The 15,411-nt window shown below is 37.4% G+C and overlaps 1 protein-coding gene and 1 non-coding gene across 2 annotated transcripts in view; one reads left to right on the top strand and one right to left on the bottom strand.

Annotated features, from left to right (window-relative positions):
* Positions 1 to 15,411, top strand: part of Ap4e1 (adaptor related protein complex 4 subunit epsilon 1) — a 63,144-nt gene that overhangs the window by 4,292 nt on the left and 43,441 nt on the right. The window contains exons 3-7 of the mRNA XM_003471870.5: positions 4,039 to 4,162; positions 6,400 to 6,473; positions 7,674 to 7,795; positions 13,560 to 13,719; positions 15,078 to 15,244. Coding sequence (XP_003471918.1) covers positions 4,039 to 4,162; positions 6,400 to 6,473; positions 7,674 to 7,795; positions 13,560 to 13,719; positions 15,078 to 15,244 — 647 coding nt within the window. The remainder of the gene's footprint in view (positions 1 to 4,038; positions 4,163 to 6,399; positions 6,474 to 7,673; positions 7,796 to 13,559; positions 13,720 to 15,077; positions 15,245 to 15,411) is intronic.
* LOC111757405 (small nucleolar RNA SNORA2/SNORA34 family) lies at positions 1,748 to 1,884 on the bottom strand. The gene has a single exon (XR_002791765.1). It is a non-coding gene; the product is annotated as a small nucleolar RNA SNORA2/SNORA34 family (small nucleolar RNA).

Raw genomic sequence — 15,411 nt, forward strand, 5'->3', positions numbered from 1 at the left:
AAATTGTAACAGGAACTGCTACATTGGGAAATGCACTTTTTCTCTAACACTAAGAGAATGATAATATAGGTGGTAATTTTACTTAAAGCTAGTACTGACTTTTGGAGAACTCTGAGATGTTACAAATCCAGGGTTGAAACTTAATGGCTTAAATTAACACAGAAGCTTGTTGTTGTTGAAGAGGGACATAGTTTAATTGATATTTAGTAGTCTTTTTTTGTAAGGCTAGAAATTGAACTCAGGACCTTGCACAAAGCTAACCAAATACTTTGAGCTATCTCCCCAGCTCCAGGATTTAGTAGTCAGAATTAATTAATGTGTTAATTAATTAACTTTTATTGGTTTAAGCACAAGTGACCTCAATTGAGTCTCATTCCCCTATGATTTTCCTATGGTCTTTTTAAGCTCTGTATTTGCACACATTCATGTACACATGTACATGCAATATTAAACATTACTATCCTTTCTTTAGAATGTTTGACTTTACTCTTATGATTAAATCACAAAATGCTTACATACTATATACTGTAGGCATTTTGTGATTTAATAACCCTATAATCCTGTAATATGGTAATTAATTTTGAGATACTAAAAGCCTGAGCTTTTCTCTATTTTGAAGCAGTTTTACTTCCGACCAAAATTTGCTATAAAAATTAAGAATGCAAATATTGTTGTACTGATAAATTTATATTATAAATATAAATTAATTATTTAATTTTATAAATTTATAATATAAATTTATATTATTTAATGTTAGTCTTGAAGATATTGAAAGGCACTACTAAAAAGTTAAATATCACTGGAATAACTATCCTTTTGATGAAATCATGCCCCTGAATTCACGTATTGTGACTGGTGAAGGCTAAACTAGCTCAACCCTAAGTTCATTTAAGAAAAAGTACCTGAAAAGCAGACTGTTCCATGTATATAGCATAACATTTCTGAAGAAAATCTGGGTCCTCCTTTCCTTCTCTATTTTTGTTCCTTTGTTTGGGATGGGGTCTTGCTGTGCCATTCAGGTTGTTCTTGAATTCTGGGCTCATATGACCCATCTGCCTCAGCCTGTGGAGCACTGGGACTACCGGTGTGTGCCTGGCTTTTGATTTCATTCTTTTTCTTTTTTTTAATTTTAAAGGGGGTAAAATTAAACACAACATAACAGCACAAAATAGGACATAAGAAAGCAATGTAAGAGATACAAATTTCAAAGCTAAACAACCTGAGATCTTCACTATCTATCATATTGTCTCTTGTTTTCTTCCAAATAGTTGTCCATGTCTTCTGCATACAGAGAATTCATACAAAACAACATAGTATAAAACTGATCCAAACAGAATGATGAAGGCGTTTTAGGTCTTCGGAACCAGACAATAGGAAAGTCACTAATGGCTGTGGTAGAGTCTCTCGTTCTGTTCAAAATAGCTGATCATACTTTCATGTATATTGAAGTTCAACAAAACAAAACAGGCAGGAGGTGAAGGGTTGCTTGGTTTCCCAGTGCTCCAGGTCCCAGCTCAGTGGCGAAGGTCCCAGTAAATGCCAGTGGCTTCCGTCCTGGGCCACTGGATCCTGCCATGTTCACAGCCGCTCACCAGGGTGAGAAGGGATTGCTTCAAGCTGTTTCTTTCTTTCTTTCTTTTCTTTTTTTTTTGTCTTTTTCGTTTTTATTGGTACCGGGGAGATCAAACTCACGACTGCCTGCTTGCAAGGCAGGTGCTTATGCCGCTGAGCTAAATCCCCAGCCCCAAGCTGTTTCTTTCTAATCAGTTGACCATTTCACTGCCCAAGTTCTGAAATGGCCAACAGACCATAGAAAGACATCTCTTTAGGCTCCTGCTGGAAACCAGTAGTGTCAGGAAGCTGCCGGCCTTGATTCAGGGCCAGATGATTTCATTCTTCAATGTGAAAAATATTTTTATTGCAGAAATTATTGCTAATCTGTAAAAATTTTATGGGTGTTTTGATTTAATAAGGCATATTTCACTTGACGCATTTAAGTTTTAGATGCCAAATAAGATAATTGTGGATGAAATTTTGTATGAAGACATGTTTCACTTTATACCAATTTTATGCTGTGGACACATAGAATTAGATTTATACAATTGATTTATGTTCACTACCGTGAGAACATTTTAGATAATTTTACTAAAATTAATATTGTTGGTAATTAAGATTGGAAGCCACTCTTTAGTAAGTAAAGGAGTACAGCTCAAGATTAAGCTCAGGGGTAAAAAGGTTCAGCAACACTCAGATACATAAAAGGTTGACCCCTGCCTAGTCTAAAAACTATAGGAGCTAGTGGGACCCAAAATATACAAAGCATCCTGAGAAGGGGAAAATCAGGTCTCAAATGCTTAAAAAAGGAAGGCAGAGGACATTGTTAAAAGTGTATCAGAATTTAAAAGCCACAGTAGCCTTATCGCTCTGTTTAGTTTGATTATGTTTTGTTCTGGTCTGTCTACTCATACGAGATTTGAGGGCACAGACAGCTAACCCAAAAATCACAGCTTATACCACGGTAACTATCCTTAATTTCCTATTAACTTAAACTGAAACCCTGTATTACTTACATTGTCTAACTATGATAGATCTTTATTTGAAGCTGGTTTGTTAGACCGCTATTTTGCCTTGACTGATTTTATTCGAATTTGGTATGCTTGATAGTATTAAGTCTAAGAGAAGAGACAACTACTCTGAGGATGACAAGATGTAAAAGATATACATTCCAGCTTTCAAGTCCTACAATGTCTTCAAAGTTGTGTTTTTATAAAAATAGCTATGTAATGCTATGCTTAACTATATAATGCCTGATGATGTGGACAATTAAGAGAAAGCATAGTAACTATTGTAGATTACCTAATATTGTGGTCTTATATGTCTTTTTCATTTCATGTTTTTCTAGGAATTTGTTTTGTTGTCTTGTTTTGATCTGTTTTTCCCTAAAATACAGAAAGGATAGATATATATGTAGAGATTCACACATAGGAAGAGTTTCTAAACTATTTACGAGAACAGATTATATAATACATGATGTAATGAATAGATACTCTGAAGAAAAAGAAACATGAAGAAACCCAATGCTAACTATGAAACATGAAGAAACATGAAGAAACCCAATGCTAATTATGTAGCATTATGATGTAAAATCTAGCAATACTATCATTCACTGTTCAGAGTGATGTTAGTCTAGTCTCTTATGTTCAGTTTCAGCATACGTAAAGATAAAGATAGCTACTTTGAAGAGAATGCAAGACATTAAGGTAGTCATTATTGACTTCCCCAAAATCAGGTCTTGAAGACCTAAAAAGCCTTCATCATCCTGTAAAATGATTTGATTAGTTCTATAATGTTCAGTATATATTCAATGTATGTGAAGATGGGGACAACTATTTGGAAGAAAACTAGAGACAACAAGATAGACAGTGAAGCTCTCCAGTGGACTTGGTTTGAAATCTGTGTTTCTTTAAATTGTTTCCTTATGAACTGTTTTGTTCTGTTTTGTTATGTTTAATCTTACCTCTTTAAGATAAAAAACAAGTGTGTAGGACTGATATCCATATTACTAAGTTCTTGTTGGATCGTTGAGCAGAACTGTTTGCAGTGTCATTATTTGAATATCAGTTTATATGGTTTAATTTTGTAACTTGAACAACTATTTCTAAGATGACAATATGTAACTTATCAACGAGTACTGTTTATTTTTCTGAAATTCTGTATTATTTCTACACTTTTTTCTGTTTTTTTTTTCTCTTTAAATAAAAAAAAGATTGGAAGCCACTTTTACTTACAGTGTGTTACTGGGTGGCCAATTTATAATATGTATATTTTATCTTCAGTTATTAAAGGTTTTTTTTTTTTTTGGGTGCCAGGGATCAAACTCATGACCTTGAGTTTGCCAGGCAGGTACTTATGCCACTGAACAAAATTCCTGGCATATTTAAGGATTTATTAAAGGATTCTCCTGTTAAATTGAAACATATGCTAAAAAAAGAGAACATTCTATTTGTTTATATAATGACTGGGTATTTTGTTTTTCAGAAAATGATGAAGGAATGTATGGTAAGACTTATATATTGTGAAATGCTTGGATATGATGCCTCCTTTGGCTACATACATGCAATCAAGCTGGCCCAACAAGGAAATCTCTTAGAAAAAAGAGTAGGTATGTGCTGTGCCTGTTTAAGACTTCATACTTTAGTATGGTCATAAAAGTTGCAACTTCTTGTAAGATGAATGATGGTGCTGGGCATGATATTGTGAGCCTGTAATCCCGGCACTTGGGAGGCTGAGACAGGTGTCTGAGGCTATTCTGGACTGCATATGGAGACCCTGTCTCAAGCCCCCTCCCCCAAAAGAAAGGTAAATGATGGCAAATACAGAGTATGTTTTTAGAACTCTGCATTGTAATTTCCAAACCTTAGAAGGTAACTTCAGAAATCAAAAAAAGCCTGTCAGTGAAACTACTTTTCCTGAAGTATAGCATTTTGGAGTTACAGAGAAGATGAAAAAGCACCTGCTCTTGAGAGGGTATTTAGATGATATATATTTATCAAAGCTCATTGAACTATAAACTTAAAATTAGTAAATTCTCTTGTTTGTAAATTATATCTTAATAAATCATATTTTAAGCTTAATGTTCAGAAATGTTTCCCTATAAGGTAAAAAACTAAAATTGACTAGGATAACTTTTTTTTTTTTTTTTTTGGTACTGGGGATTGAACTCACAACCTCACACTTGCCAGGCAGGTAGGTTGCTTATGCTGCTGAGCTAAATCCCCAGCCCTAGAATAACTTTAAATTACCTGTTCTTGCTTTCACAAATGTTAGCTATGAGGACTAGCTGTATCTTTTTAAAATTTTTGTCTCTATGGTTGTTTTGTAGGCTACTAGAAAAAACTTTGTCGAGGACTTAAATCTTGTTTTAAGAAGGTTCAGCTTTTGGGAAGCTGTTGGGAGGCGGTGAGGGCAGAGTGGCTCCGTGTGTGAAGCTGGGGGGAGGGCCAGCCTTCTCTGTCCCCACCGCTGGGGCGGGGAGGAAGGAGCCTTGGTAAAGATCTCGAGACTTCGCGCATACAGCATTCCCTTGATGACTCCACTTTACCCAAAATACTCTGTGATCGTCTGGATTTCCTTTCCTTAAGAAGAATGTCCTGAGGCAGCCTGTGTCCCCTTTCCATGTTCTGAGTCAAGTTTCAGCTCTTCCAAGATCACTCAGATAGCTCCCATGTCTTAGCTTCTGGACTAAAGGCCGCACATTTTTTTTCCTTGAGATATTAAAGTAGTCTTTGTTAGCAATTTTACTTTTTTAAAATTTTGACTTCTCACAAACATTATGTAAGTGTGGAATTTTTCCACCCGTGCTTTAATTATTACATAGACAGGTGCTTCCTATCATAATCCTCACTGCCTGACAGAGGAGCAGAGTGACAGCTCCCGCAGTCTGGAGAGAGGGAAAAACTGACCAGGGCATGAGCCTCTGAGTCTAGTGCCCAGCACTACACACTGTGCTCGCGCGCGCGCACACACACACACACATACTCTCTCTCTCTCTCTCTCTCTCTCTCTCTCTCTCTCTCTTTCTCTCTCTCTGATCAGGCCCGAGAGAGAGGAGGAAAACCCCACAAAGCAATTACAGCAGAGATGAAGTTTGGTGGCCCGAGTCTCACCTATTCAGCTAAGGCGTCACCCATACCCAGGACACCAATATAAAAACCCAAGTTGTGGGAGCTGGTTTCTCTTTGGTGAACAGCTGTTACTCTTTTAGGAGTACATCTTTAAATTGAGAAACTACGGTGTTGTTTGTTGCCTAGTGTATCATTTACATTGTGAGGACTGGTATTAGCTCACACTGTAATAGAATGACCAGTACTGACTAAACGGTAATAACTGAGTCCGTGAATTCTTATGTGTTTGACTATAAGATAGAGAATGTTTCTAGTGATGATATAGAGACTTACACAGGAAATAGAGGGCCCATCTTCCTAGTGTTTTTACAGGGTGTTAACTAGGTATGTATCTTGTAACATACATTAACTCTTTTTCTTCTTTTGGGACAGGGTCAAGCTATGTAGTTGAAACAGGCCTTGAACTCATTATCTAGCTTAGGCTAGCCTCAACTCACTCGCAGTCTTCCTGCCTCAGCCTCCCAAGTGCAGGCTTCATAAGCTTGTGCCACCACATCCAGCTATGAAATACATAACTGAAAAACTTCAGGATGAAGAATACCTGAAATCTTCCTTAGCACAGTTTTTTAATCTCATAGTTTGCAACTTGTTTTTGTGTTTATATGTAATTGATATATTTTGATGCAAGACTTTTAGAATATATTACTTCATTTAACTTCTTGGGGAAGTTTAATTTTGGTGGACAGTAATGAGATGTCACCCTTAATTTTTATAGGTTATCTGGCTGTGTCTTTATTTCTGCATGAAAGTCACGAACTGTTGCTTCTCCTGGTGAATACAGTGGTAAAGGTGAGATGTTGTATGGTTAACAAAGTCCAAATGACTCCTGAGGCATCTGGTGTTTCTCTCCAGTCATGATGAATTATGTTAGCTAAATGGGGAAGCTGGTGGGCTTGCTGAAGGGGCCTAGGAAGCTCTAGTAGACCCTGTGTCTGCGTCTCGCAGATGTGGATAGGTACCGGAATTTAGAGTTGTGAGAGCTGTGTGAAGCACAGTTGCTGCTGCTCCTGCCCCGCTCTTGCTGAAGGTGTTACTGTTTAGTAAAAACCCAGGCTGGAATTCCAGCCCAGATCGACCGGTTCTTCTGTGCGCTTTCCTCACTGCCGTTTTTGTCTCTTGAATCTGTCTCAAGAGACAGAGCTATAAACTGAAGAACTGACATCTTCAAATCCCAAAGGTCACTGAAGTTGGACATAGAATATAATTGAGTAGTGAATTGTACAGATAATAAAAACAGTTTACCCTGCACTCTCAGAATTTTGCCCCACTAAGCTTCTAGTAGAATTAATAATGAAGTGTAATTGAATTGTTGAGCTTTCTCTTCTTTGTCTTGTGGGTTATATATGTATGTGAGAGTCTGTGGATGTAGTATTTTCTAAATTTTAGTTGGATATTAAAGTTACAAGTAATTTAAATTTTTTTCAAACTTTAAAAAATATTCTGAAGTACTATTAGAACGGTTTATAAACTGTAAGCATTTGTGAGTATTTATGAACGTATGCAGTCTGTTGTATAACCTCCAGAATTACTTGCTTTTAAATTTCCCCTCTTTGTTAATAAGAAAATTCATAAAATTGGGGGTTTTTTTGTTTGTTTTTTGAGACAGGCTTACTCTATAGCTCAGGCTGGACTTGAACTCTCTGTGTAGCCCAGGCTGACATCAAATGTATACCAATTCTCCTGCCTCAGCCTCCCATACCATGTTGCTTTGCAAAACTTGAAGTGTAAAATAAAGAGACTTCTTTTGCCAGCCTCAGATGAAAAGTTTCCTTTTGTATCAGTTGCTTTTGACTATTTATCTATTGACTTTATTAAGAGAAATAAAGGAAGTGGGGATTTTGCTATAAAGTATGACAGAAGTCTGGATGTGCAAATTAATTACAAAATCGGAACAGAATTCCAAGTACGTAGGACCATTATATTGTCAGGCTTGCCAGTGCTGATTTCCGAATTTACGCTGATGTCTTCTTTGCTTAATAATTATGCCAGGATTTGCAGAGCACTAACCTGGTAGAAGTTTGTATGGCACTTACTGTCGTCAGCCAGATTTTCCCTCGAGAAATGATCCCAGCTGTCCTTCCACTAATAGAAGATAAACTGCAACATTCTAAGTAAGTAAACTTTCAGCATAGCTGTCTGCACCATATATTTCAAAACAGACTTAGAGTGTACCAGAATTTCAACTTAGTGCTACCGGAACTGAGGATATTCTTTTCCAAACAAGTATATAACGCAAGACTCCCCAGTAGAATTGTTCTTATTTTTATGGGGTTTAGAAAATGTCAGGCAGCTTTCTGGTTAAACTGAGAGACAGTGAGGCATGGCATCCCAAACTCTTGGCTTTTCTCCTGCTTTACCACTAATGAGGAGTGGTTGTGTTTTTCTTTTGTCTATGTATGGCATTGGTTGAAGCTTCTTGGTTCTCCCGAAGTTGTTTTGAGGGTAAAGTAAAATAACAGAAAATATATTAAGATCATGTAAGTGCATTGAATGTGAAGCTTCCACGTATGAAGGAGATTCCTTGGAAACCACAGTGTTCAAAGTCGAGTTCCCAGCAGAAAACACCAAATAAGTACTGACCTGTATTTTGCTGAAGTGCTCCTTAAGATTTCCTAACACACTACTTAATCTGCTTAATACACTTTGTCACCACACCTGTAATTTATTTTAACTAAGCCCTTTCTAGTAAAAAGTTTGTAGTCATTTTCTTTCGTGGTTATAGTATGTTAGTTACATGTACATTCTTGATAAAAGAGCCTTTGTTACTCATACGTTTCTGTATTTCCCATGCTCCTTGAAGCTGGCATTATTCGTGTTTGGATTATAAACTGTTGTCTTATAGCTTGCATTCTTTAAGAAATTTTGGACCTCGAATCCACTAACTTAAAATGATGCTATTTACCAAAAATGGTAGAATAACTTTTAGGATTTTTCGGACATTTCATAATATTTTATATGTTAAATCTGTTTAGAACAAAGGTTGGTTAAAGGCAATTAATTATTGGAAATAAAATAGTAATTTCTCCTGGGTACTTACAGGTGATCTGATTGTAGCAGCAGCATATTTTCTTGTAATTTCTCCTTACCACCACTCTTTTGGTGGTGACCATACCTACCAACCATTATATGAAATCATCCTGAGAATTCAAAGGCCTGCTGCTTCCCAACTAGTCTAATTTAAAATCATGGCTAGAGTTTAGGGTTTTTGAAACTCTACTTCTGAAGTTATGGCCAGATGCGGCTTCATGCTGTAGAATATGTGGCGGGGCTGGTAAGCCAGGGGACATCACAGAGCTGTGAGGCCAGGCTTGAGTTCAGCTTTTCAGCATCTCAGCTTAGAGTCCAGATCTGGTCTCTTGAAGTCTTGGGTTAATCTTCCCACTTAGGGCCAGGCTTAGAAATTCTTGAGCTTGTTTTGTGTTCTTTACTTTATGAACTCTCCACTTTCTCCCAAAATTAACACTGGTTAACATCCAAACATGATACATTGGTAGGTAGTTTACAGCTATCAAGATGTTAATGGCAAGTCTGTTGATAATTTGCTTTTCTTTTTATGTGAAAAGAATTTTCTATCATGGCATAGTTTGCTTAGAAGAGGTGAGCTGTCTGTTAATGGAATTTAGTGGAAGCTGGGTAACCATTTATTTGAATTTTATCCAAGTATTCTTTGCTGTTGTTGTTGTTTTTCTTCTTTAAAATGCTATTAGTGGAACATCAACTTTTAGATAGTATGATTTTGGGTAAAAGAAGTACATATTAAGGAACCTTAAAGTAAATATTTCACTTTTGCGTTGTTTGCTGTTGTTTTGAGCACTTCTAGCCTAGTCAGCAAGTATGAGATATGTGGAAAGAGGCATGAGAGAGAATATCAAGAAATACAGTCCATTAAAAACTATGTCAAGAATATAGAATAGAGAGCTGGGCATGGTAGTACACACCTGTAATCCCAGCTGCAACTATGCAGGAGGCTGAGGCAGAAGGATTGTGAGTTTGAGGTCAGTTCAGACAATGCAGTGAGACCCTGTCTAAAAGTATAATTTTATTTTATTTATTTATTTATTTATTTTTTATTTAAGGAGAAAAGAAAAAAAAACAGTGAAGGGGTACAAGTTATACAGATTTACAGAAGAAAAAAATGCGCAGTAGGAAATCACTAGTTAATGGATTACATATTGCCATCTTAGAAATAATTGTTCAAGTCACAAAATTAAAGCTTGTAGAGTGGACATCCCAACAATGATACTGCAAACAGTTCTGTTCAGTGATCCAATAAAACTCTGTGATACCATTTTCTATCTTATACACTTAAATATACATGCAGTTATATAGTTTAGAGCACTTTCTTTTCCTCTCTTTTGTACAATGACTATTACACATTTTGGGTTTCATTGCTCCCACAGTTCTTATTGCTTTTTTGGAAGAGAGTAAAACCAAATATGACATAACAGAACAGAATCGGTCAAGTCAAAAGGGTGGACATAATAGATAATATAAAAACATAATACAAGGTGATCAACAATGGTTACCATAATGCCTCCCGCTATCTCTAATAGAATTGCCTATATCATTAGTTGTAATACAATTGAACAAAACAGTAAAGAACAAAACCGACAAAACCAAAACATTGGAGACATTGTAGGTCTTCAAAAGTAGATAAAAGTCAACGAGAATGGGCGTTATAATGAATCTCATTATCTTCTCAGCTGATGCCTAAACTTTCGAACCTGATACTATCCAGCAAAACAGAATAGAGGAACCTCAGTCAAAAACAAGATGGTGAGAGTAATACAGGGCTTCAAATCGAGATAATAGAAAGTCAAAGTGGGTTACTATATTATATCCTGCTATTTTTTCCCTTTAATTAAACGGATAAAAATGAAAAAGTAAATAATGGAGTGGAGATTGAGAAAAAAAGAGGGCATAACAGCGAAACAGGGCAGATCAAAACATAACCATTTAAGCAGAATAGTGTTTCACCACCAGATAATTCCGACCCAAAAGTAGTTACCATATTGACTCTTTCCTTGAAGTCCTTGAGTACAACTTCATATACTGTAGCATTAAGTATATCAAAACAATGTAAAACCATTTAAGAGAATGACAGCATTATAGAGTATTTAGAATTGACTAACAGAAAATGAACAATGGTTTCTGTATAATCTCCTTGTCTTTAAAAGGTTTTTGCTTATACTATCGTACATAATAAAATCCAATAAGATACAACCTGTTTAGACCATTGGAGACAGAAGAACAAAAGCTAGATGAGACTTCAAAACAAGATGGTACTAAATCAGTATTACCTATTAAGATGTCATTTTCTCCAAAATAGCTGTTCCTATCATCCAATCTTCTCTGTCTCATTTCTGTTGAGCTCTTTTTCTGTCAGTAGCTGTCAGTTCGTCTTCTTCATTTTGTTCTCTGCTCCATTCATTGTGGCCTCCCCCCACTATTTCTGGGTTCTTTGATTTTTCTTTTTTTAGAATATCCTGCAATACTTTCTGTAGGGTTGAATTGGTGGTTGCAAATTCCCCCAGTTCCTCTTTATCCTGGAAGCACCTTGTTTTTCCATCAATTTCCAGGGACAGTTGTGCAGGATATCTCAATCTTGGCTGGAGATTATTATCTTTCAAAGCTTGAATTATTTCCCCCCACACTCTTTGTGATTTGATGGTTTGTGCAGAGAAATCTGCTGTAATTCTGATGGGTGTTCCCTTGTAAGTGGTCTGTTTCTTGTCTCTTACAGCTTTTAATATTCTGTTCTTGTATTGAATTTCTGGGATTTTTATTATTATATGCCTGGGTGTTTCTCTGTTAGGGTTGTAGGTAGCTGGGGTCCTGTATGCCTCATACATCTGAGTATCTTTACCTTTTGCTAAATTAGGAAAATTCTCCTGGATTATTTCTGTGAGTAGCTTTTGTAGTTCACTTGTTTGTGTCCCTACTTCTTCTTTTATGTTCTTAATCCTTAAGTTATGGCTCCTCTTATCATCCTCTTGTCTTTGTATTATTGCTGTTTGTTTCTTTGTTATTTTTAAGAAGTTTTTCATTTCATTCTCCCATATTACAAGTCTGCCCTGAAGTTCAGATAGTCTGTCCTTAGTTTCTTTCAAGCTGTTATGCCAGTCTTGGATAGACTTCTTAATTTCTTGATAGTCCCTTTGAACCTGCTTCACATACTCAATGCTTTCTCTGTTTTCTCCATCAAGCAATTCTCTCCTCTTTTTCTGTTCTTCCATTCCACCATCTGTTTTTTCCTGGGTGGTGCTTAGCATTTCTCTAACTATTCTGCATACTTCTAGCTTCAGGTCATTGATAACTTCATTCCTGAATTGGTCTATGAGGCTCTCTATATGGCGCTTAATGTATATTGGTGTGGTGTCCACTATTGCCTGTTTCTCAGAATTGGGGGCCGAGGAGCCTTTCTTGTTGCTTCCCTTCCCCATATTTTCTGTTCCTTATAAAATGCAAGCTTACATAGGAGGCCCGGCTTCCCTGCCTGTCAGCCACAGCCTGATCAAATTGCGCTGGCTAGTTGTTCCCGCCCACCGCTGCGCACAAGGGAGTTGCGGAGGAGGCAGCCTACGCGGGAGTCAGTCGCTCCTCCGGGCCACCGTCAGGCTCTGGGATCTGGGTTAGGCCAGTCTACCGAGTCCGCCAGCAGCGTCACGCAGGCCAGGCGCTTTTCACCAATCCCGTCCAAGAGGGGAATGTGTGGCTGGAGTCGCCACCGCGCCCTGCTCTTACAGGACTGCCCGAACCCAGAAAGTCCTCCGCTGGAGTCAAACTGTGGTAGGGGGTCAGTTTCTCTCACTCACCTCGCCACCAGTCAGTGTAGGCCTCTTTGTCCGTCCTGTTTTCGACTCCATTCTCAGACTCCCATTCCCAGAGCTTCTGCGCGTCTCTCCTTGCCGAGCCGCTTGTGGAGGCAGCCAGCCGCCAGGCGGCGGGAAACCCAAATCGCGGTTTCCAATGGCACGGGGTCAAGCCTCCACACCAAGTCTTTTCTGTTCCTATTTTAGCGCCAGGACTGTATTCTAAGTTGGTTTCTCTCAGCCCAGTTCGTTCCTGAGTCAGCAGAGCATATCTCTACCGGTTCATGTCTCCTTAGTCCGCATCATTCCTGGCCTCTGAGCCGAGCCTTTCAGAGAGCCTCTGGTAGTTGCTGTTGTCTGTCCGCCATGTTCTCCCGGAACCTAAAAGTATAATTTTAGAAAATGGGAAATTGGAAATTTAGCTATTAGACTATTTGCCTAGCATGTGCAGTACTCTGAATTTGTACCCAGAACTGAAAAGGTTAAAAAAATTACACAGTAGGATCCCTTTATTTTTGCTTCATATCCCTTGAGGTTTTAAAAACAGAGTGGGCAAAGGGAGGTATAACTTCTTTTTAATCCATGTATCTCCTCATCCCCAGAGATAATTTGGAGTATGCTTGGCTATCACAGAAAAAAAGGTTTTAATACTAATAAAGAGAACATTTAAACATTCTCTAGCTGAAATTACATGTTACTGATTTAAACTTACTATTGACTCTTTTCCCAGTTTCTTGAGATGAGATTTTTAAAAGTGGAATTAGGGAACTAAGAAATTTGCTTAACTTGTTTTAACGGATTTCAAAAGTAATACAGGCATGTTATGAAAAACTTCCATAACTAGAGAATATAGAACTGTTAAAGTCTCTTGAGATCATACCTCCTAGACATAAGTGGTTTTTATAGTTTAGTGTATTAGAAAAAAGAAATGAATGCTAACTGTATCTTTTCTTCTTTAGATTAGTGTCATAGCTGACATTTTTAAATCATCTGGATTGTAAGCTTCAGAGCAAATACCTAGAGATTTGGATTCTGCCATTTAGCTTTCACTTTCTGTCCTTAGGGAGATTATACGAAGAAAAGCTGTTCTGGCGCTGTACAAATTCCATCTCATTGCTCCTAACCAAGTGCAGCACATCCACGTGAAGTTCCGGAAAGCGCTTTGTGACAGAGATGTGGGGGTGATGGCTGCTTCTTTGCATATATACCTCAGGATGATCAAGGTGAGGTGGAAATTGCAGCAGATGCTCAGAACTGACCACTAGAAAAGTGTAATTGTAGAATTAAATTTCAGTAAAGGCTTAATTAATGCTTGATGCTATTATTGATTTTTTAATAGTAATTTTCATAAGTCATTGATTGTGTGAGGCAGAGGCATGTTACAGAATTAAAATTCTTAAAATGTCTTCAGTTTTTTCATTTATCCAAAGAAATATGGAAAACAGTAGCTCTGAAAGGAGATATAAATTGGCAGATTTGTGTTTTTTCATGCAGTGATTCTTGTACGTAGCTTCATGGCCTGCAGGATAACTTGTAGAACTGGGGGTGGGTCTTGCCAGGTGTAGATTTCAGTGTTGACTTCCCCAGTTCCCTCCGTGGCAGGTGAGGAAAGAGGTTGAGTGCAATGGTAAAAATGTCTTCTAAATGACGATTGTGGCTTTGTATTAACTCTGTCTCAGCGAATTGCGTGAAACCTTTTCAAAAGTATGTCTTTGTGAGTGATTTTGTGAACACTAATAAAGTGTTGAATTTCTAAGTGTATAGAACCAAAGCTTGTCTTCTCTTTTGGCCTTTGTGTTTCAAAATAGTATGAGATAGAAATAGGTATTTGATAGTAAATCTTACTTTCTTCCTCACATTTACAAAAATTTGAAAGTGCTATTATTTTTCTTTTAAAAATTTGCTCTTGAAACATAATAAAAATTACAATGAAGAATCTGATGCTTATTTTAGGTGGTATATATTTAATTTTTCCAATCCAAGAGATTAGTCAGATAGATAATCAAGGCACTCATTCAGAAATGGAAATATATTTACATACTCTATGGGTAATTAATTCTTGATTGACAGCTCACTGATTGGGGGGTTTTGAACATTTACAAAGTCTTGGCTGTGCTCCTGGCCAGAGAATGGATTTAATTCATTTACATGAGGTCTTCGCACACAGAGTGCAGAGATGACGAACAAGCCTTGATTTTCATCCAGAGGAGTGATGTTACTGCCCCTTTGCAGTGTGCCAGTTCTTTTTAGTTTTTGCTTTAACTGCCAATATTGGCTATTAAGGGTTCTAAGATGTAATTATAAGAACTTTTGAAATGTGATTAAACGGTTGGAAAAAATAGGGAGTAGGAAGCATTTCCGGGAATGAGTCAACTTTTGGACTGGGTAGCCAGCAGAGTTTCATCATGGAAGAAATCATGCAAACACTGTTTTGTTAAATGATGAATATAAACTTCCAAGTGAGCACATTTTAATTCACTAGGTTCTATGTGGCATTTAACTAGCTGCATTTAATATTTGAGAAGACATTATATTCACAGAAAGTTGCTTTTTGTTTTTTGGGGGGTTTTTTTGGATGCAGGAGAATGCGTCTGGATATAAAGACCTGACTGGGAGTTTTGTAACAATCTTAAAGCAAGTCGTTGGCGGAAAGCTCCCGGTAGATTTTAATTACCACAGTGTGCCAGCGCCATGGTTACAAATACAGCTCTTAAGAATACTAGGACTTCTAGGAAAAGACGACCAAAGGTAAACTATTCTAAGTAAGTTACTTAATGTGCACTTGGTAGCCTTAGGCTTTAGGTACCTAGAGGTTCATGATACAGCAGACACTGCCTGGCCTTTGCTGGTTTAGGAGTGATAAGCAAACCTGTGTAAGAAGTATAATTCTCCAGTTGCTGGCTATCATCCTTGGT

The sequence above is a fragment of the Cavia porcellus genome, unplaced genomic scaffold (genome assembly GCF_034190915.1).
Source record: "Cavia porcellus strain 051 isolate PalLab524CR breed Dunkin Hartley unplaced genomic scaffold, mCavPor4.1 scaffold_1, whole genome shotgun sequence".
NCBI lineage: Eukaryota > Metazoa > Chordata > Mammalia > Rodentia > Caviidae > Cavia > Cavia porcellus.